The sequence below is a fragment of the Urocampus carinirostris genome, chromosome 16, assembly GCF_059441175.1.
Source record: "Urocampus carinirostris isolate Australia breed hairy pipefish chromosome 16, RoL_Ucar_1.0, whole genome shotgun sequence".
Classification (NCBI taxonomy): domain Eukaryota; kingdom Metazoa; phylum Chordata; class Actinopteri; order Syngnathiformes; family Syngnathidae; genus Urocampus; species Urocampus carinirostris.
The window spans coordinates 33,599,924-33,623,583 of record NC_142364.1 but is presented as its reverse complement, the minus strand read 5'-3'; the positions used below and the strand labels follow the sequence as shown (position 1 = coordinate 33,623,583).

Sequence of the window (23,660 nt, the reverse complement as noted above, 5' to 3'; positions counted from 1 at the left end):
CAAATACATCCTGGTGGCGCCCATCTCTCAAGCCGGGGTTTTTTTTGGTTTGAACAAATTTATTGACACTAATAACAGAAAACAATCATGACAATCTCAACAGCAATTAAGCACATTCACAATATTATATTCCAATATGACGTTTTTAACAGCAAACACAATGTGAGGTTTGAACAACCCTTCTCGAAAATCTTATTAGCAATCAAGCATATTCACAATTTCATTAGGATCACGTAAATCTAATTTTGCTCAGGGCACCATGGAGGCTTGGGCTGCCCTGTGTAGCAATTCAACTCCCGGAACGTTTCCACGTGACTTATACGTCATCGGCGTGGCCGCCATCATTGTTAGTGGCATTGAAGCTACGGGAGGACAAAATAGTACAGTACTTTAGCGAGATTGTTGTAAACGGCGGACACAAGAGTTCGAATGGGAAGAGAGTTGCAGCTATGGTTCAGACATGCTCAGCTTACGGGTGCAAAAACCGTTATCACAAAGATAAAGACATCTCCTTTCACAAGTGAGTTGACCCAAACTGTGTTTATCATTAGCTTTACCTATTCAGGCATGATAGATACATATTATTGTTGTGAAGTGGGCATAAAGCTGGTGGCATCAGTCCCTCCTCTCCCCTCCCCTCCACAAGGCACGTCATTACTTAAGTAATACTATATATGTCATTCTCCTTTCTTGGCTATTCTTCCTTGGCTTCACTAAATATTGTTTCAAGGTTACATTAAAAAAAACACACAATTTCAGTCAATTCAAAATGGATTTGTGGTATTTAGGTTTGTTGTTTTCATGTCAGTTAAAACGTAAATGAAGTCGTCTCTACGGGCACGCTACCATCAATTAACAGATTTATACGGGTCTACCCTTATGTTCGGTGCCATTTGAGTCCCAGTGATCTAAAATGGTATATTTTGTGTAAAAACGGGTGTATACTTACTTTAAAAAAATCTTGAATGCCTAACTGCCCTCTACCATAGAACACACCGATATGTATGCAAAATAAATTTATTATAAATAAATTACTCTGATAGTAGTACAAGCACACTAAAATGCTTTATCCCCAGTCCTGATTGATTGACTTCTGTTACAAATATAAGTGAGAAAAATCAAATAAATTCATGAGCTTTCATCATTTCGGTATTTTCATAATGATAATAATCCTCACCTAATAATTAATTTCAGTTATTGGTGCAATTTTCACATTTAAAGTATCTAAAATAGGGTGTGTCCCTGTGTGAACTGTCGCTCCTGTTACTCTGATAAAAGTTATTTAGAAAACATAATCTACCTATTATTTTAGTCACAACTGATATAACAATATTTTTGGTGGGAAAACATTCAAGCAGAAGAAGAGTAAGTACCACTCTTTAATCAACCTTTTTCCAATGTTTTATTATGGTTTACTGATGAGGAAAAACATATCACGGCCACCCCGTCACAACCATTTATAGTGGGGACCAATATATATATATTGTAATACTGTATAATATGGTCAATAAACATGTTAAAAATCTTCCACAGTAATCATCATATACTAGCTTCTTTTTTACATTAGTAGTAATGGCTAACTTAAACAAAACCACTGACCCAGCTGGTCGCGCCAAAGCCCAAGTAATGGTGGTTTGCTGGCTAAATTATTTTGCATGTTTTTTGACAAACACTGATTTCTTTACAGTTTAATAGCGTAGAATATTCTGTTTTGTGCACATTTTTTTTATTAGTCCACAAAATTGCAATATTTAAATAAAGAAGAGGAAATTAATGTGTTTTGTCCCCCCTATTTCATTGGGTGATCAAAAAAATAATCATCAGATAAATCTATAATTAAAATAATTGTTAGTTGCCGCCCTACTTCTCAGCTTCCCTGGTAAGGTCTATTTAGTAGTACTGTGGAGGAGAGTCCGTCAGGACGTCAAATCTTGGATTCAGGAAGAGCTGTGTGGTTTTCGTCATGGCCATGTAACATTCGGCCAGATCTAGACACAATGCTGGGTCTTACAGGGTGCATGAGTGCCCCTCTAGTCTACATGTGTTTTGTGGACTTGTAGAAGGCATTAGACAGTGTTCCTCAGGGAACCTTGTAGGGGTGCTTCTTGAGTATGGGGTACCAAACAGTCTTATGCAGGCGGTTTGATCCTTCCAGTTGGTGCCAGAAATTGTTCCCCATTGCTGGCAGTAAGTCGTTTTTTTTCTTTGGGAGTTGGACTCTGTGAAGCTGCCCTGCTCACAGATTCTGTCCATAACTTTTGTGGGCAGAATTTCTTGGCGCAGCCGTGGCATTGAAAGGTACCAGTCGGGGGGCCTCAGCATTGCATCTCAGCTTTTTGCAGATGTTGTTGTGCTGTTGGCTTCATCAAGCCGTGATCTTCAGCTCTCACTCAAGTGGTTCAGTGACAGAAACCTGGGATATAGATTAGCACCTCCAAGTCCAAGATCATGGTTCTTTGTCGGAAAAGGGTTGCATGCTCTTTCTAGGTTGGGATGAAATCCTGCCCTAGGTGGAGGAGTTGAAAAAACTCGGGGTTTTGTTCACGAGCTAGTGTAGGTATGAAAGGGCGATTGACAGACTGATCGGAGCTGAGCCGAAAGGTAAAGCTTAATTTACTGGTCAATCTATGGTCCTCACCTAGGAAAATGAACTGTGCATCATGACCGAAAGAACAAAATTTCGGATACCAGCGGCTGAAATGAGTTTTATCTGCAGGGTGGCTGAGTTCTCCCTTAGAGAAAGGGTGAAACGTATGGTCATCCAGAAGTTACTCAGTGTAGAGCCGCTGCTCTTCCGCATTGTGAAGAGCCAGCTGAGGTGTCGCGGGCATCTGATTAAGATTCCCCTCGACGCCCCCCTTGTTCAGTGTTCTAGGAATATCCCACCGGCAGAAGGCCACGTAGACGACCCAGACACGCTGGAGAGACTATGCCCCTAGGCTGGCCTGGGAACGCCTCGGGATCCTGTTGTATGAGTTGGATGAGGTGACTGGAGATAGGGAGGTTCCTGCCTAAGCTGCTGCCCCTGCGACCTGACCTCAGTTAAGCGGGAAATGCTTGATGCTTGGCTGAAGAGTTTAGCTAGTTTTATTTTTGGGCACCTTTCGGACTTGTCCTAGCTGGCGAAGTGTGGTGAATAAGGAGGGACGGGAATGAATGACCACATGAAAAACTATATGTGTATAGGGCTGATCCATTGGTAGGTTGGAAATACAAAAATATTTATAAATGGCTAATATCACGTCAAAAAAATGATTGCTGACATGCATTGTGTCACAAAAAAAACAACGCATGCCACGAGTGTCAAAAGACTTTCTTCTAAGGAACAGTGTTTGTCACAGGTTAGCATTGGTTTCAATCAAAAACATAAAAATAGTCAGAGCGAGGGTCCGTGACGTCATTCTGTGTAACATGTAGATCAGCAAGGTGGCCGATAACGAAAAAGGCGTTTCCGTCTGCATTCCTCATCCCAAGAATGAGATCATTATTCCCCAACATTTTGAAGATGTTTTATGCATACATGCAAACCTTTTGACATTAAAAAGCATTAGACTTCTGTCACACAAAATGTGTTTGTTTAATTCTGCAAGTGGTAAACCTTTTACCGAAACAGAAGTCTAATGCAATCTCAGGAGCGGTTCATTCACTTAAAAAGACTTAGTCTCACTTCAAAATAAAATAGCCATAATAGCTAGTCTCGAGTCACGATTTTGTTATTGTTGTTTACATTTGAAAAAGTGGATTTTTTTTTTTTAAAGTTGGTAGGCGCGTAAAGCGGTAATGTTGGCGAGTATATTGCATGTTTTAAAGATATTAAGAATATTTTGAGTCATCCCCTAGCTTGCCAATTGCACATAATGACGTCACCATCATGTGACATCCGGTCTATTCCTAAATATCTATAGTTTCCATATACAGTTTCTTATGGAGAAAATTCATTTGAGCTAGGAAAAATTCTAGACACAAGCTCCATCCGGGAATAAATCATCTTGTACGTAGATGGGCCACCGTAGAATGCTTTCACTGACGTCATGTTCTTGGCCCAAACCTAATTGTGCTGTTTTGACCATTTACTGATATTTAAACAGCGCTAAGTGAACAGTAAAGTCCACGACAATTGCTACGGCAAATAGAAAATGACTTGACTAAATAAAATGTAATATGAAATAGAAAAGTGAAAAGAACGAAACTACAAAAAGTAAGTAGGCTCCTTGTTAAGTCATCTCTTTTTGGACATCAAAAATGCCAATCAAACCATTTAGAAATAATATATAGAGTTTTCAACATAATGTATATAAGATACGTTATATAAGATACATAAATTATCTTAAGCTTTTTCTGAACAGCTCCTGGCTTCCAGGGCTCAGTTTCACTCTTGTATGCAAATCTAAATGTTGTTCTTTTATTTGACGTGTTGTTTTAACTCATTAATCGTTGTCGCAAGCAAATAGAGTTCAAAAGACGTTTTATGTTTATCACCTTATAGGGACCTTACTATGAAAGTTTAAAGGGAAAGTGTGTATTATTAGGCACCTCCTGATGGGGAAAATATAGTTCATGAAAAAAACACATACTGATTTAAAGAATAAGCAAAAATACATGAACTATGAATTGAACATCTTTGTTATAAATATCCATTGGTAGAGAAGTTTGCGTTTCTTTTACATAACATTAGCCTCCTGTATATCGAGCTAACATCATTTGCAGCCATCTTGCTGCTACAGGTAATCCCAAAAACAAAAAACCTGTCTTTTTTCATAATTTTTTTCTTTTTTCATCTTTTTTTTCTATGTCTTTTTTCCCTTCTCCTTTTTTCCATATTTTTTTTTCTTTTTCACCTTTTTACTTTCCTTTTGTTTCTTTTGTTTCTCTTCTTTTTCTTGGCAAAAGGTTGGGCAAAAAAAGAAAGAAAATTGTTGTGGTTTGGTCACTTTAAGTCTCTGTAGTATGTTTTCTTTCTTTTTAGCAATATTTTTCGGTTGCACGGCACAATCAAACAACATAGAGTGGGCAAATAATACACACTGTCCCTGTGATTTAAGTGCCACTCACACTAATTATGGATTCATTTATTACTGATTGATATATTCTCACATTAATTATTGATGTTTTTATTTTTAGATCTTAAATTGTGTAGCATTTTTAAAGATATTTGAGAACAGTGCATTTTTTTCAAAAATCAGAAGTTTTTTTGGGTGGAAAACTGAAAACTCAGCCTGACTTCACCCTAACCCTAGCTCTGGCGGCCCTCAGGTCAATTGAGTTTAAGATCCCTGGATCACTGTATTTCCAACTTGTATTCATAGTTTTTCATTTCTCCACTGGCCGTCATCCTCTTCCGTATTGTGCATTTGTGTCATTGCTGGCTCAGGTTTCCGCTAGCACGTCCAGACATTTGCAGCAAATGGGTGGCGGCGATGAGGAGGAACAATTTCAAGCCGACCAAGTACAGCAACATTTGTTCGCAGCACTTCACTAAAGATTGCTTCAAGAGAGAGTGCAACAACCGAGTGCTTAAGGACAATGCCGTGCCTTCGCTTTTTGATTTTAACCTTAAGGTAAAGCCTGGCGCACACCTGGCGCCAACCGTGTGGGGAATTTTGGCTGCAGAATGTATGAATTGAGGACCAATTTATGGGTGAAAATATTGAAGTATCCTGCGTATGCAGTAAATAGTGAAAAAAATACCGTTATACCTCCTGTTTTGCTCGTGTCATGTATCAGTGAGAGATTGCAAAACGGAAGTGAGAAGTCGTCTTTTGGTTGTTGTTGTCATTGGTGGTTGCTGTGACAATGTTCCAACGGGGTACAGGAAACTCCAGCATCTTGACAATGACTGATAATATAGAAAGAGAACTGTAGCAGTTTGATAGATAACTTTCACTGCTGTTCAATTCAGATGAGACGTAAGACGGAAGGTTTGACCGTACTTAATCAATATTTACTACCTATTTATGATACTTTTTCACCCACAAATGAAGTCCTCAATTTACACGTCCAAACTAAACAGCAGTGCAATATCTATCAAAAACAGTACACTACTCTTCCCGTATCATTGGCATTAATGTCAGGTCACTGGAGTTTCCTTTAATCCTCGAGGAACGATAACAAGCAAATGCAATTTGGTTCATTACCGGGGAAACCGCCAATGACAAAAACACGCGTGTGTTGCAATCTGACACTATTCTCCATTGTCTTTGCACTGTTGCTGCCGTCTAGAAATATAAGGCTCACATTTTTACCTTTTCTTTCGGCGCAATAGTGAATATGTGCTCGACTTAGTAATTGCCATCTTGAACGGTCACGCGATCCCGAAACATGCGATTTAAACAACTTGGCACAGCTAAAAAACAGGCTTCCCATTGAGTGGATGCACTTGCTGTTGCCAAAGCCAGGCGCCACTCTCAAAGCAACTGTATCTCTCTCTCTCCCCCTCTTTGTCTTTGTCCTTTTCCTTCTTTCTTTGCTTCTCCTGTTGTCTCTCCTTAATCAATTAAATGCCAAATTCCCCAGGCGGTTGGCGCCAGGTGTGTGCCGGACTTGAGGTGCATCTAAACAAGCCCACCCCCTTTTTTCTGCAGTCAGAGTGTCTGGAAGATCCTTTTCCCACCGAGATCCACTTCCCTCTCTCCTTTCCTCTGAGCCCGGACGCTGTCTTGGAGGAGACGGAGTCCAAACCCATCGAGAGTTTCTCTGACAACCACAATGAAACTGTGGCGGTCTCCTGTGACCACAACTACACAGCGGAAGACTCTGCTAGGCAAAAAAGACGAATCCAGCAATTGGAAGAGCAACTAGAGCTCCTGAGGAAAAAACTGAAGACCACGCAGCAGAAATGCCGTCGCCAAGAAAGGCAACTCAAGAGCTTGAGGGTCTCTGGTAATAAGGTCAGGACGGCAAGAGACGCGCCCGTCGCTCTTCACGGGGGTTATGTCGTTTTACCAAAACACATCTACCACACCCTCAAAGGCATAGAGTAACCGGAGAAAATTGAAATGTAGACCGGTATGTAAAGCTTACCTCAAAAATTTGGGTTAACTGTTGGGCAAAGCAAAGTGGGTCTTTGGTAAGACAAACAGAAAACATGATTTAGATTTCTTTAAAATCAATCCAGTAAAAGCGCTGTTGCCTACAACATACATTTTGGCATGTATAGAAAAGATTGGCTCATGTGATTTGGCCAAAATACAGGCTGTTTCAAAACATTTTTACTTATTTTGAGATGTGATTGCAACAGAAAGTGTATAATTAAAGCTAATTGAATTAAAAAGTATTAAAGTTGAAGGTCATAAGATTTATTATTGTAATTCTGAATGAGAAATTTAAAAGCATGTGATTATATGAACGATTTTGCAAATGTGTATTATGCGCACTGCCTGAGACACAATGCATACCTGTATATCAAGTTGCCAATCCAGCACCTGCCAAACACACTAAGGCATATTTTGGGTAGCAGTCACCAGCAGATGACTAATTATTTTTCTTTTTAGGTACAAACAAGCATAATCCCCCAGTGTTGCTGGGTATTCTCCTTGGGCGAGGTTGTTGGGGCCGTGGTTTGTTGAATAAGTGCCAGGGAACCACTTGGAGTACCAAAGAATAACATGGCCGCATGCTTCTCCAGCCGTTTGTACAATATGTAGCAACCCAGTGAATCTAGAGCAGGTTTTACACACAACCAAGAGACAATTCTCCAGATTTAAAAAAAAAGGTTTATTGACCACTACAAAACGGTTTGGGGAAACGGGGGATATGTGCCCTAAAACAAAGGTTCTTCTCTGTGATCACTCCTTGGACCGGGTTCCCACGGATCCTTGAAAAGTCTTAAAAGGCACTGAATTCCATCCATCCATTATCTGCACCGCTTATCCTCGGTAGGGTCGCGGAGCTTCTGGAGCGCATCCCAGCTATCTTCGGGCAGTGGGCAGGGGACACCCTGAACTGGTTGCCAGCCAGTCGCAGAGCACACAGGGGACAGACAATTCACTCGCTCATTCACACCTAGGGACAATTTGGACCGGCCAATTAACCTGACATGCATGTTTTTGGAATGTGGGAGGAAACCGGAGTGCCCAGAAAAAACCCACGCAAACACGGGGAGAACATGCAAACTCCACACTGGAGGTTCGATCTCATGACCTAAGAACTGTCCCACACTCGCGCTAACCACTGCGCCGCCATGCTGCTCTTCAAGGGAACCAATTTTTGCATATTTCTGGTAACATGTCGAAAGTAAAACATTTTTTTTCCATCATCCTTGTGTTAACAATGCCCAACTGAGTTCAAAAGAGCAGGGCAGGGGAGACCCTGAACTGGTTGCCAGCCAATCGCACGGCCAAGCACTGAATTCATCATTCTAAAAAAAATGCCTTAATTGTATTAAAATGTCCTAAAAATCCAATTTTCGAAAGTCTTATAGATGTGATCACATTAATGAGATTTATATTTGTTGGAACTAAAAATATTTACCAGTGGTAACATTTATCCATTGTCTTTTTTTTTTATTTAAATAATTCACCAATTTTTGTGGCATCACCGCGCGACTACAGAAATGGAACGAACAAAACGGTGATGTGGTTCCAGTCTGGCCTGTCAAAGCAGACGCGTGTCTTAGGTCTACCAATAATACACATAGCAACTTCGGACAGAGACGTTTACTTTGGACTATGGGAAAGTGTACATTTTATGAGAAAAGAATTATTTTTTGGCTGTGGCTAAAAGCTGTGCCAGGTAATGTATACAAGGCACGATGTATTGTGTGCAGGGGCCAATTGAGTGAAGCGTGTGTACTAGGATGTAATGGTGGTTCACAACCTTGGCCAATAGAAAACCCACCCAGTACAGCCTGCCTTGTAGTGTGGGTCCTTGGAGTTTCACAATAAGTCACATGTTTATCTTTTTGGGGGTATTAATTAAGGGTGCATTGACACAAAACCTAGTTGAAAACACTCTCATAGGCCTAAATTACAACTGTAATTTTTCATGAAAATCGGTTCAGGCGTTTGAGCCTATAAGTCACACGTACACACACACACACACACACAAACTCACTGCTTGGGATTTATATATAACTTTAGATTATTTGCTTATAAGTACGGTAAGTTTTTTTTAATGGTTTGAACAAATTTATTGACACTAATAACAGAAAACAATCATGACAATCTCAACAGCAATTAAACACAAAGTGAGGTTTGAACAACCCTTCTCGAAAATCTTATTAGCAATCAAGCATATTCACAATTTCATTATATAACATTTTTGTTAGTGTCAATAGATCCGTCCAGGCCAAAGTCGATTGTCCTCGGTCTGAACAAATCCACCGACACCAACAGCAGCAAAACAAACACGACAATCTCAACAGCCATCAAGCATATTCACAATTTTTTTATATCTGACAATATGACGTGACGATATGACGTTTTAACATTTTTGCCGTTGCTGCCGGGACTCCCACAGTGTAGCTCCGGTTCCCCCCTCCGGGTGGGTGCAGACGAGTCTTCTTTATGGCTGCGTCCTAGGCCCGCCGCTCGCAGATTGTATGGTATCTGCAGCCATTTGGAGCACAGCCACGGGGGGGATCTGCCTGCACCTCCATACCAGCAGGTTTCTGGAGGTCCAGATGGCGTCCTTGATGGCGGCGAGAGTGAGCCAGTCCCTGGCAAAGTCGTTCCGAGACCTCCTCGACCGACTCACCCCGTAAAGCACGTACTGTGCATCAGGGACCTCCCCTGCTGGCAAGTCCGGGAACTTTCCTAGTTGGTCGGCCATTGTCCACAAGACCTCGGCTGCTCTGCACTCACAAAAAAGGTGCCTCACCGACTCCTGCGCGCCACAGCCAGGTCGAGGGCACGTCGAAGTCGCTGACATTCCTCGGTGGTGCATTACGGCTCTGACTGGGAGCACTTCATGAGCCACCATCCATGACAAGTCTCGTAGTCTGTTTGGGAGGGCAGGATGATTCACGTTGCTCCAAACCGTTGTAGGTTCGCCAAACGCAAGCCCCCGCACAGGGCTTACTGTTGCTCGCTCTTGCACAATAGCAATAAGGGCCCTGTGGTTTTGTAAAGTGTGACATTCTTGTGTTTCCAAATCAAACTTCTTTAAAAAATCCCGAATAAAGAGATGTGTTGGTGGCAAGTTAAATGAAACTGGAATCAAACGATTGTTTGGTACAAGCTTTAGCTTCCGCAAATATGAGCCCATCTAAAACCGGGTCATCGCTTGACTTTTCGGGTTGTTGGGTGGGCCCACAGCGTTTTGGAAGTGGAGAGAGACATATTTGCTTCCCAGGAAAAGCTGGAGGTCAGGCACTCCTTTCCCCCTTTTTTCCTTTTTTTTTTATTGTATCTCTTTTTATCCTTTCCCACTTTGAGCCCCAGACAAAGCGAAAGATGGCTCGGTCCAGTTGTAACAGCACGTTTCTTTTGGGCATAAAAACTAAACTGATTGACAAAAGCATTGGGAGGATGATCGCTTTGATAATTAGGACCTTCCCCTCTATTGTCAGTTTTCTTAGTGACCAAAAAACAAGTCCTTGCTTAACTTTTCTTGTCACGTCATCCCAGTTGGTCTCGCCTCCTCCATCCGCATTGAATTTTATCCCTAGGATTCTCTGGTCTGTCTTTAACACCGTCAGCGGGAGTCCTGCCTTTTCTGTCTCTTTCCACATTCCATAAAACTTCACTTGTGATTTTTCTCTATTTAGCCTTGACCCAGACGCCCTCCCAAACAGGTCAGTCAAGTCAAGGGCTCTTCCAACAGATGCGCGGTCAGTACATAAAATATTAAAATCATCCATGTACAAAACACACTTTGTAATTTGTCCCCCACTTCCTGGGATATTGATCCCTTCGACAAATCTATCTTTTCTTAACATTTGTGCCAAAGGTTCAATGCAAAGAACATAGAGAAGGGGAGACATAGGGCAACCTTGACGTACACCGCAGTTGATCTCGATTGCTTCCGATAAATTCCCGTTAATCATGAATTTGCTGTAGATGTCTCGGTATAGCAGCCCTACCCACTTGATGTATTTTTGGGTAAAACCACATTTTTGCAATACCCTGAAGAGGTTTTGGTGCGCGACTCGATCAAAGGCTTTTTCAAAGTCTATGTTTAGGACCGCTAGTCGCATTTTTCTGTCTCTCGCATAACAAATGGTGTCACGGATCAGCATGAGACTGTCGCTAATCTTCCTTCCCACGATGGCACAGGTTTGGTCTGGATCAACCAAGTCTCCCAAGACTACAGACATTCGTGTTGCTAGAAGCTTGCTGAAAATTTTACAGTCCACGTTTAAAAGCGTTATGGGTCGCCAGTTTTTTAAGTCAATTTTGTCTCCTTTTTTGTGCAATAGAGTAACTATCCCTATTCTGAAACTGTCTGGCAAATTGTCTCGACTGGAAAATTCGTTAAAAACAGTAATCAGATCTGGTGCTAAAATATCCCAAAAAGTCCGGTAAAATTCGAGGTTAAGTCCGTCCTCCCCGGGTGATTTTCCTTTTTTCATAGTCTTTATGCAATCATTCAGTTTGTCTTGGGTAAAGTCCGATGTTAAAAAGGGGTCTTGACGCACTGATCTTGAAATATGATCTAATACATGCCCCATTTGATTCTCATGTGTTTCTTTCTTTTCAAATAATTTTTTGTAGTAGTCTTTGACCAATCTGGTTATTTCACTACTTTCCTTTGTTATTTGCCCGTTTTCGTTTTGAAGTTTAAAAAGCCCCTCATTTTTGCTCATAATTTTTTTTAAAAAATAGCGTGTACATTTTTCCCCTTCTTCTATTTCTCTTTCTCTGCTTCTTATTATGATGCCTTTGCTCTTTATTTCCGCCAAAGCGTTTAGTTCTTGTTTGGTCTCTTTGATTTCATCATTAAAGTCCATCCCCTTTTCTGTTAGGATGAAATAGCGTTGGAGTCTTCTTTGTAGTCCCGACATGTGTTTCATCTTTCAGCTTTCTTGTTTTTCCCTGCATTTTTAAAAAAGGTCTGTGTTCGTTTCTTTGTCATTTCCCACCATTGTGCTCGTGAATCATACGAGTCTTGAAGGGTCTGCCAGTCTTTGTACAGCTCCCTGTATTGTGCGGCTAGAGCCTCATCCTCCAGCAGGGAGCAGTTTAACTTCCACAAACCCTTCCCAACAGTCATACCTGAAGGAAATGAGAGAGAGCAGGACAGTAGCAAGTGATCCGAAAAAAAAAACAGGAATTAATCTTGCATCACTCTGTGCTAAACCCCTTGTTAATATGTAGTCTATTCGAGAGGCTCTGGCATTGTCACTACTGAACCAGGTGAAGCCCTCCTCTCCTGGATGTATGGATTTGAAACAGTCCACCAGTTTAAATGTCCGGCACATGTCTTGTAATAAAGTTGATGTTTTATCTACTTTAAACTCCTCATCGGTCCTCTTTCTATCCTTCCTACTTAGGATGCAATTAAAATCTCCTCCCACGATTAGTGGTTGATGGCCTAGCATATGCGACTGGATGTCCTCTAAAAGTTCGTACCTGAGTTGTCTGTCGGCATGGCCGTATATGTTAATGAGGTTAAAATCATTCCCTATATAAGAAAGTCTTGCTAAGATTGCGCGTCCGTCTCTCATCACAGTACTCCCCTTTATAATGAGTTGAGGGTTGTTTATTAAAATGGCTACCCCATCGTTACGGTTTTCATTCGAGCCACTCCATAATGACGGATATGGCCAAATCTCTTCCCACTGTTTATAATTTTTTAGAAAGGGGATGCAGCATTCTTGTAGTAAAAACACATCCGTTCTGATAGTTTTTAAGAACGATAAAACACTGTGAGTCTTAACCTTTGATCTCACACTTCTCACATTGATAGTAGAGAATGTAATGTTCATAATTGTTGTTAAAGTATTTAAACTAGTTAGACAAAACCGGGGGATCTGAGTCCATTCTTTGGTGATCATCGAGAGTGTCACCTGTGTCAGACACATCACTTAAGAGTAGTACCTCATTTGGAGACTCACCGGGGAAAACTCTGGAATCCTCTGACTCTCTGTCTGTGGTTCCAGGTCTTCCCCTTTTTTCTGAGTTAGGGGGTGAGCCAGAGGACCTATCAAGGGGTCTCTTACTTCCCTGCCCACAAAGGGTCAGATTTTTTCCCTCCCCGACTTCCTCCGTCTCAACTTCATACAGTTCCCTTGTGGGCTTATTCATCGGCAATCGGCTTTCTTCTTAATCTCTTCTCTTTGTTTCCGGTGTTTTCACCACTCCCAATTTTGTCCTACTTTTACCCCTCTTTCCAGTGCCCGTATGGGTTTTTGGAGAGTCGTTCGCCTTTTCGATTTGTTTGTCTTCTCCAAATCCCGGCAATGGCGTAGCAAACAAATTTGCTAATCTGGACTCTCTTCCAGGCCCTTCCTGATTAATATGTGTTTTTGGATTGGCAGTTGCCTTTTCTATTTGTTTGTCATGTCCAAATTCAGGTATTTTATGAGAAATCGAATTAGAATTTCCAGGTTCTTCCTGATTCAAATTTGATTCTCTGGTCTCTCCTCCAGGGGTTTTGGTAGGGACATCTGTTTTTTCAATTTGTTTGTCTTGTCCATTTTCTTTGTGCATTTCTTGATCAAATTCATTGGGTATTTCCATAACTTTATTTATTTCCTGTTCATCTTCATTGGGTATTTCCATAACTTTATTCATTTCTTGTTCATTTTCATTTTGTATTTCCATAACTTTATTAATTTCATTGTCTTTGTTATCTTTATTCATTTCATTGTCTTCGTTACATTTATTCATTTCATTATCTATGTTGTCTGACATCATTTCATTGTCTTTGTTGTCTTTGTTAACTGCCTTCCTAGCTTTCAATTTGTTAGCAAACGATTTCGGGCAGTTTCTATAGAGGTGATTCGTTTCTCCACAGAGATTGCATTTTCTGCTATTGATACATTCCTCAAAGGAATGTCCAATTGTTCTGCACTTTCCACAAAAAATTCGATCACATACCTCAGCCAGATGCCCATGCTCACCACATTTGCGACAGAGTTTCGGTTGCCCTTGATAGTGGATAAAGCCACGGTTTTCCCCCAGGAATATAGTTGACGGGAGTTGTTTCAGTCCCTGAAAGCCCTGAGGATCTTGCCGTAGTTGGACGGGTACCCTCCAGGCACCAGTCCAATAGCCTTTCTCACCCCTCACCTTCATAGCCTGGCCTTTTACTGAGCAGTATCTACTCAACCAATAACAGACGTCATTGTGGTGTCGTGTAATACACTCCCCTTCCTGCGGTGTCACTGTATACTTATGCGCAGCCTTGTACTTGTGCGAGAGAACTACCGAAGAAGAAGTTGAGTAAACACCCTATGACTGTACCGTCCGTGCCTGTCTCTGAATCCGACTGCAACCCGACTACATACACAACATATTGGCGACGAGGATGACTTGGATCGGAATTTCACAACCCCCTGCTTTGCTTGAAACCCCGGGTGAGCCTACGATGTTGTACTCCACGTGGATTCAGATGTTCGAAAATTACCTGCTAGCATTGACTGCTAACGAAATGCCGGACAAACGAAAGCGCGCACTACTGCTGCACTGTTTAGGCACAGAAGGGCAGAGAATTTTTCTTTCCCTTCCTGACACTGGCACTTCTTACAAATCCGCCTGTGATGTGCTAGAAATTTTCTTTGTACCGAAGATTAATGTCGTTGCTCAGCGTACCAAGTTCCGTCAGCGTGCTCAGAGACCGGGCGAGACCACTGCTCAGTTCATTGCCGCATTGAGGGAATTAATTGCTAACTGTGACTTTGGCACGTTTGCTGATGATATGATCAGGGATCAATTCATTGAGAAGATGTCCTCTTCGAGAATCAGAGAGCGCTTGCTGCTGGAAACGGACTTAAAGCTTGACAAAGCGATCGCTATTGCTACACAAGTCGAATCTGCTATTTCAGAAGCTAATGCTATTACTCATGTGCACGTGTCCGACACTCCTGTGAAGTTTGTGCAACAAAGAGATAAAAGGAATCAGAGCAGTACACATACACAGCGCTCGAGAGATAAAAGGAATCAACACAAAACCTGCTACCGTTGTGGATCCAACTCTCATCTAGCAAATGACCCCAAATGCCCTGCTAAAAATGCAAAATGCAACCAATGTGGAAAAATTGGACATTTTAGTAAAGTGTGCCGCAGCGCAATTCCTACTCGATCAGTAAGAGAAGTTACTGTCCCAGAACTTACTGTGTGTCATGTAGCCCCTACAGCTGCAGTCCCAAAGCGCCTTACGTGTACAGTTGCTCTCCATGCGAATGAGGAACAGTCAATTACTACTGACCTGCTTGTGGACACTGGTTCAGCAGTTTCAATTCTGCCAGAGAGAATTTACAGACAGTCATTCATGCACTTGCCTCTCTCAAAGCCTACTGTGCGTCTGGTGACCTACATGAAGAAGCCAATTCCAGTGTTGGGCTGTCTTCAACTTACTGCTACATACTGCAACCAGAGTGCACATACTGACTTCTACATAGTTCCTGACGGTACTCCACTACTGGGAATGGACCTGTTCACTGCACTTCGCCTCCAGATACAAGATGGGCAGATTACAACACCTGCTGCATCGGAGATGAGTCACTCTGTCAACACTACAAATGCTCTAGGCGTTGCTACAGGTTTTCTACACAAATTTAAAGTGAGTGCAGACGTCCCTCCAGTCCAGCAAAAGCTACGCAGACTCCCATATGCCGTGCATGACAAGGTGTCGGAGGAGCTGACGAAACTGGAAAATGATGGCATCATGGAGATGGTGGCTGCTGTGTCTCCTGATTTTGCTGCATTCACTGCTGATGAGCTCTCCAGTGCATGTGAGGAATGTCCAGTGCTACAGAAGGTGCGACACTACATGCAGAAGGGATGGCCTCGTACTGCAAAAGGCCTTGACCCCCTCATCGTGCCATACTTCCGTGTGCAAAATGAGCTTGCCTTGCAGAACAGTGTCATTGTGCGTGGCACTCATCGTGTTGTGATACCACAACAGCTACAGGGAAAAATGATCCAACTTGCTCATGCTACACACCAAGGGATAGTTCGCACAAAACAAAGACTGAGAGACTTGTACTGGTGGCCTGGAATGGATTCTCACGTTGAGCTCGCCATCAAATCATGCACCACCTGCTTGCAGCATGACAAAACCGCAACCACGCGTACTGCACCATTACAGCCTGTGCCTACCCCAACTGCTGCCTGGGAAAAAGTTGCTGTGGACATTGTTGGTCCTATTCACTCTGCGCCTGCTGATTGCCGCTTCGCCATCACCCTCATTGACTATTACAGCCGATGGCCTGAGATTGCCTTCTGCTCAAATGTTACTTCTGCCTCTGTTATGACTTTTCTTTCCATTGTGTTTAGCAGAGAAGGTAATCCACAGGAAATTGTTACTGACAATGGCCCTCAGTTCGTGTCGACCGAGTTTGAAGCATTCCTTAGTGACAGGAACATCACACACCGTCGCAGCTCTGTGTACTACCCCCAAGCCAACGGTGAAATTGAGCGTTTCAACAGAGTCTTCAAGGACTGTCTACAAACAGCCAACATCGAAGGTAAACCACTGAAAGCCTTCTTCACTGAGTTTTTACAGACTTACAGAGCCACACCACATGCTGTGACTTCAGTATCCCCCGCTGAACTGTTGCATGGTAGACCACTGAATACAAAGCTTCACATCACAGGTCTTCACTCCATGCGTCCCACTGCTGACAAAGGCAACATGCTACAAAACATACAAAACAAACAACGGAAGTCCAAACGATACACCGACAAACGTCGCGGTGCAAAATCACCCAGCTTCCAGATTGGCTCTGCGGTTCGCATCCGCAAACCTGGAATCATTGCGAAAGGACACTCAAGGTTCACCAAGCCACTGACAGTGGTAGCTCAAAAGGGTCCAGCCACTTATCTGCTGTCTGATGGAAAGGTGTGGAATGCTTTCCACCTTGCCCATTCTTCCACCTGTGCTGCTGTTTCAGCGCCACAGCCTCCTGATAATGATGCTTGCCTCCTGCCAAGCGACCAAGTTGCTGAGCCACCCGAAACTGAAACTGTGCCCTCAACACATCCCTCTCCTAGTGCACCGAGAATACGACATGCTCCTGCATGGCTTCAAGATTATGTGACTTAAAAAAAAAAAAAAATACAGAAAAGATGTGATGATGTAAAAAAAAAAAAAAAAAAAAAAAGACATGATGAATGTTCATTGTTAAAAAAATTGTCATGTTTGTTTATTATGTGATCTTCATACAGTCTGCTTAAGTTTACAAGGTTTACACACTTTTGCTTACCGATATTGACAGTATAGTTCCTTACGTTATTGCTTACCTCTGATAAATATTTACCTCTAATCTGGTAATGAATATTGAAATGTATGTTTTCTACAAGCTCATACTTACCGAAGAGTTATTGCGTATTTTAGATTAATGCTACTGTTGTGTCCTATGCTAACAAAAAGGGAATATGTGGTGTCGTGTAATACACTCCCCTTCCTGCGGTGTCACTGTATACTTATGCGCAGCCTTGTACTTGTGCGAGAGAACTACCGAAGAAGAAGTTGAGTAAACACCCTATGACTGTACCGTCCGTGCCTGTCTCTGAATCCGACTGCAACCCGACTACATACACAACAGTCATCAGCACTGACTACTTCACTAAACATTCTGACAATGACAATCTTGTTAGCATTATCAGTCAGCTTCTCCACTGTAAATCCAGAAAACTGGGGCCTCACTCCCTCAAAGCGATTCCAAAACTCTTGATAAAGAGCCGCCGTTTCAAAACTTACATCAAAGCCTTTGCCAGAAGTCATTTTTATGACAGCATGTACTTCCTCCTTTTTAAACTTCAGAATCTTTTCAACAAACTTGTTAATAAAATCCAGCCTTGACATTCCCTCCGAAATTGCCACAACATCTTTGAGCAAGAATCTTACACAGTTACGTCTCCGCCCGCCCGGCCATGGCAGGACTCGGCTGCTTTACTTCTAACTATGTTAAAATGGTTAGAATTGTAAAATTAATAATTAACAATACTCTTAAAACCGACGCCAATGACAGTATAAACGCATTGAACGAGCAGTGGCGCAACCAGGCTAAGTACAGGAAAAAAAAAATCTTTTTTTATTTAAATAAAATCAATTTCTCAAATCACCCTGTACTGTATATGTTGGTATGTTAATTAGTATTAAGTCGTGGTCTCAAATCAGGGGCAACCTTAAAGATACGCTGTAATATCAGGGGATGGTCTAATAATTGTCTGTAGTTTGCAACAATCTGTGGTCCGTGCAGGTCATATGCTATAGAGTAGAAGTGAGTTTTAAGCTTAGATTTAAACATTTCCACTGAGGTTGCAGATCGGATCTCGGGGGGAAGAGCATTCCACAGCACCTGTGCCCGGATGGAGAACGCTCTCGAACCTGCTGAACACTTCTTGGCTCTTGGGATCACCAGAAGACCGGCGCTCTCAGAACGAAGGCTTCGGGCCAGAACATAAGGGGAGATCAGATCTGAAAGATATGAGGGGGAAAGTCCATGTATGATTTTATATAATAATAAGAGAACCTTGAAATCACATCTTAGGCTAACAGGGAGCCAATGCAGGTTAGCCAAAATTGGGGTGATGTGATCGGACTTTTTTGTCCTAGTTAAAAGCCTCGCTGCGGCATTTTGTACCAGCTGAAGACTCTTGAGTCTTTGACTTGACTTGTAATATATGACTACTTGATGTTGCTGTATTGTCTATTACAGCTGAAAACAAGGGCTACAAAGAACACGTCACATTTGTATAGCCCCTAATCACAAAAAGTCACCAAAAACCGCACAGGTTACAATTACACCATCCCCTGATCCTAAACCAACATGTGGGCAAGGAAAAACTCAAAACCTCAACATGAGAAAAATAAGAAACCTTGAGAAGGGGCCTCACAAACTATGGAGTTATTTTCTTCTCATTGTTTTGACAAGCCTTTCACAAGGTTTCTGTTTTTTTAGATACATTTAGCAGCAAAATGGCGGTCAATCATGTCAGTAACAAGTGGCTATGGAGCCCCATACAGCTCTCTGGCGCTACCTAGTGGCTCATGGTACTTTTTAAAAAAATATATAGATACTGTACTGTATATTCAATTTATTCATTCAGTAAGTATTGCCTTCCATTTAAGGCTTATATAAAGCTTTTAATTTAAACAATTGTTGGCTCTTTCATCATTTTGGGTTGCCAAACCCTGCTCTTGGTTATGTTATGTTACGATATGTAAAATCAATACAGTACATTCTGGACAATAAGCCGCACCTAAAGAACAAAACCTTTCCAGAAATTTGTAGGTGCACTTTATCCAGTGCGTCTTATGGCAGTGTTTGAAACTCATGACAAAAAGTTACCGGACACCAGGGCAGAAAACTCTGAAAAGTTGCCTGCCCAGCCATAAAGTTGCCTGCCCCATTTTTCACAACTTGAAACAAAATAAGATGACTAATCGCAAAAAAAAAACCCATTGTTGCAAAGTATTCTATCTAGTCATATCCCTCAAAGGGGTGACTGACAGCAAGACAAACACATACAATAACAAAGAAAATAAAAGGAAAAAGAAAATAGCAAAAAACACACAAAATGTTTTGGACCATGGCCAACCCAAACAAGTTAGGCACCTCGGCACCTAAGTTGGTCATGCTTTCGTTCCTCCAGATGAAACATGACACAAGAAAATGGCCATGTCACTCGGGTCAGGGTGACACAACACACTCTTTTGTTCAACAGCAGGGCCCTACAGCTTTCACTGGTTTACCCCTGCCGCATCATACGGGTGCTCAGCCCATCCTTAAGAACGCGTCCACAATCCCACTATCCTTTCACAACACCTCTCCACTCCTTCCTATCACCAACAAGAGCTTTAGCTTCCATTATATTTAAACCTCTTGCCTGCAGTGCACTCATAACACCATCCATCCACGTCAATCGCGGCCTTCCTCTTGGTCTCCTTCCATTGACTTCTGCTCTGTAGATCCTCTTCAACATTCGCTCCTCATCCATCCTCTCCATGTGTCCAAACCAACCGAGTACTCTCTTATCAACACGCTTGCTCAGTTCCACTACTAGTCCAGTTCTGTCTCTTACAATTTCATTTCTCAATCTATGCAATCTTGTAACTCCTAACATAGTCCTCAAACACCTCATCTCAAAAACATTTAATTTCCTTCTTAAATCTGCGTTCAGGCTCGAGCTAGAGAGGAGAGGATCCCCAGTCCCCTCGCTCCCTCCACTTTAGTCGCCTCTTACGACATGCAGCGGACCACGGTGGGAGAAGGTCTAGTTGCAAAGTATTTAAGGATTGATAATCAGAATATATAACAGAACAACACTTTAAAATTAAGTTTATTATAAATCTACTTATCATTGCATGTATATGACATCACTGTTTTCCATCTGCCATCAGTATGTACCTGTATGTACTCCTCTTCATTCATGCAATGTTTGCGTTGCGTCGTCTGCTACAAGCCACGTGAACTCCTCTTTCCTCGATGCTTTTAATGTACGTTGCCCTTTTGTAGCGTCATCAATTTTGTTAGCTTCTTTCGAATCTTTCTTCTGGGGCTGAGGTTTTGGCTTGATTCCTAACCATTTCAAGATGGCGACGCGTGCAAACGCTGCGGCTTCACGGGCTCCAGTTCGTCTTTTGTTTTTCAGTGTCCCCTTATCCCTCATATTTTCCCTTTGACTCCCTTCGCATATACAACAACATCCACAACATCCCGAGGGATAAACAGAGACCACCGGATCTCCCTGGGTGATCTGCCTGCCGACAACGACGGAGCAAAAGTAAAAGGCTGCCAGTCGGGTCTGGTTAAGAAGGCGACCACACAGACCAGCGCTCCCAAGCATGCTCCTAACCAACGCCAGATCCATCGTCCACAATGAGTGAATTTGAGCTGCGGATCGCCACCCACAACGTCCGGAATTGGAGTATTTTTGTCATCATGGAGTGTTGGCTTTCCCGACGCCGCATTACAACTAGCAGGACGCACGCTTCACCGGCACGAACGAGACGAATACTCCGGTAAAAACAGGGGTTGGAGACAACGCGCTACAGTAACAGCTGAATCATTGACACACACTGCTCACTCGATATGGAGTTTCTAGCAGTATCGTGCAGACACTTCTATCTACCGGGAGAGCTAACTGTGGTCATTGTGCTTGCTTTATGCTAACGTTAGCATAGCGCTAAATCTCCTGCCCGCTGCTATCAATAAACAGCAGCTTGCACACCCCAACGGAGCTTTTATCGTCGCCGGCGACTTTAATCGGGCATGTTTATGGACTGTACTCCCCAAATCCATTCAATACGTGGACTGAGCAATTCGGGAAAATACACTGGACTGTGTGCACTGTAAGATCAAACATCCAGTTCGATCCACCATTTCTGTTTGTCCCTCACCCCCCTCATCACCCCCCCTCCAGAGGAAGCAGAGCCTATTTACAACAAAGACAGTTAAAACATGTTCTTTGTTCCTTTATCTCTTTGTTTCATTATCCTCACTGTAAAATGTGGAACTGGAGTCGTCCAATTTCGTTGTTATAATATATCCCATGTTGTAACAATGACAATAAAGGCATATTCTATTCTATTCTATTCTATTCTATTCTCCATTTTTCTTGTGTTCTCTGTGAGTCTATTTTGGAAAATGATATGCAAATGCACGACCTTATAAGGCTCGGGAAAGTCCAGAAGCAGGAAGTTTTCGATGCAGGCTTCTGATTGGTTGCCGAGTATGCAAATTGCCTAACGAACCGAAATTCCGAAATTTACAAACCGAACGAAGATTTTGAAATCGGATTAAAGCAAACGTTTGATTTGAAAAAAATAAAAACGAAAGATTTGTTTTTTTTCTAGAAAAAGTTGTCGGCCACCTGGGCATACATCGTTGTGTAAGTTGTACGCCCGACATAAAAGATGCACGCCCTGGGCGTCGGGGCAGACGTTATTTTAAACACTGCCTATGGACTGGAAATGAGTATTTTCTTGGCTTTGAACGTGTAACAATCAGCTGATGTTAGGTCCTTAGCTTGGCCTAGGCTTGGATGCTAGGTCCTTAGCTTGGCCTTTTGATTTTGCTTTTATTGAATAGATCTTTGATTTTTGCAATCCGGAGATGGAATAAGAGCTTGCTCTGTCCACTCCACGCATCGGCCCGGTATTGCAGTACCTCCGGGAACGGTGCATTCGCAATGATCGCAGCAAGGCTTTAGGGCTAGGACCTTAGCTTGGCCTTTTGGCTGAAAGTAAGTGTCCCGGCTCCTAGGCTTTGTAGAGTATTATGAACTGACCGATAACGGATAATGGATAATGAATGACGAAGATAGAACAATAACCCTTAAAAACCCCATTTAGTAAATAAAAACTGGAAATGCATAATTATAAGAAAATGCCTATGAGTATTTTAAAGATGCACAGTTCATGTATTTTGTCCATCATTCAAATCGGTACATATATATATATATATATATATATATATATATATATATATATATATATATATTTTCTATTTTATTTACGCGCTAAATAATACACATTGTCCCTTTAAAAATCATATTGATTGAAAAACAAACAAAAATACACAAACTATTATGCAAACAAGATTCAACCCAATCCACTATAAATAACCGAGGAAAATAATACACGCTGAAACTTTATTATTTAGCAATAAAGCTATATGTTTTATTGTCATTTTAAACTTTCGCAATAAAACTATAGTGTGTATTATTTAGCACCTCGTAGTGGTAGAAAAAAAGGCATTCATTCATAAAAGGAAAAAATCTGAAAATGGAAAATATAAGCAAAAATCCACCAACAATTGTCAGACATCATGCTGCTACAGGTATCTGAAAATTGAACAACAACTCGCAAAAGGCTGGACCAAAAAGAAGGATAGTAGGGTTCGATAGTAAAGTAGTTTGTATTCTTCAGTGTGTTTTTTACACAACACAGCGAAATCTAGTGGTCAAATATTTCCCACTTTACCTTTAATGTAAGTGAAGCCCATGCAAATGATGGATTTATCTATCACTTCTTGGGTTTATTATCATACTTATTCTTAATGTTCTATTTTCTAGAACTTATTTCGTGTAAGACATTTTATAAAATATTTTTGAGATTGGTGGGATGTTTTTATCCGATTTTTTTCTCGCGTAAATCTTAATTTTGGCCCAACTTGAACCAGACCCTGGCTCCAGCGGCCCCCACGTTAATTTAGTTTGAGACCCTTGCAGTGGGGTGCGTGATTTGAAAACCTAAGACTGCAATCATGACTTTAAGCCAGGAGATGGCAGACGAGTAATAAATGATTTCCATGAATTTCTTAGACGCTCTTATTTTTTTCAACCGTTTGGGGGTCTGTTTCGCCCCGAACAGGCCTGATAAAAGCAAATTGGAGCAATGGAAAATACATTATAAGCAATGTTCCCTCTAAGGTGCGTGCGTGCGCAATTTCGCACTGCTCGCACATTCTCAGCGCACAAGAAAATCTAGCCAGCGCACAAAAATGAGGGCTCAAAATTACTAATTAAGAAGCGACTTAAGTGAAAGTTACAGTGCATGAAGGTAAAAATACACGGGTTCCCCTGACGCTGTGTCCTAAATGCGGTATT

General features: G+C 41.8%; 1 protein-coding gene and 1 pseudogene across 1 annotated transcript; both read left to right on the top strand.

Moving 5' to 3' along the window:
- Positions 1-333: 333 nt before the first annotated feature.
- Positions 334-7,284, top strand: thap1 (THAP domain containing, apoptosis associated protein 1). Its single transcript, XM_088319908.1, has 3 exons — positions 334-520; positions 5,372-5,558; positions 6,582-7,284. Exons 1-3 carry the CDS (start codon positions 450-452, stop codon positions 6,978-6,980), a joined length of 657 nt encoding a protein of 218 aa, XP_088176034.1. The 5' UTR covers positions 334-449; the 3' UTR covers positions 6,981-7,284.
- Positions 7,285-22,101: 14,817 nt separating this feature from the next.
- Positions 22,102-22,241, top strand: LOC148351145 (U2 spliceosomal RNA; annotated as a pseudogene).
- Positions 22,242-23,660: the final 1,419 nt, after the last annotated feature.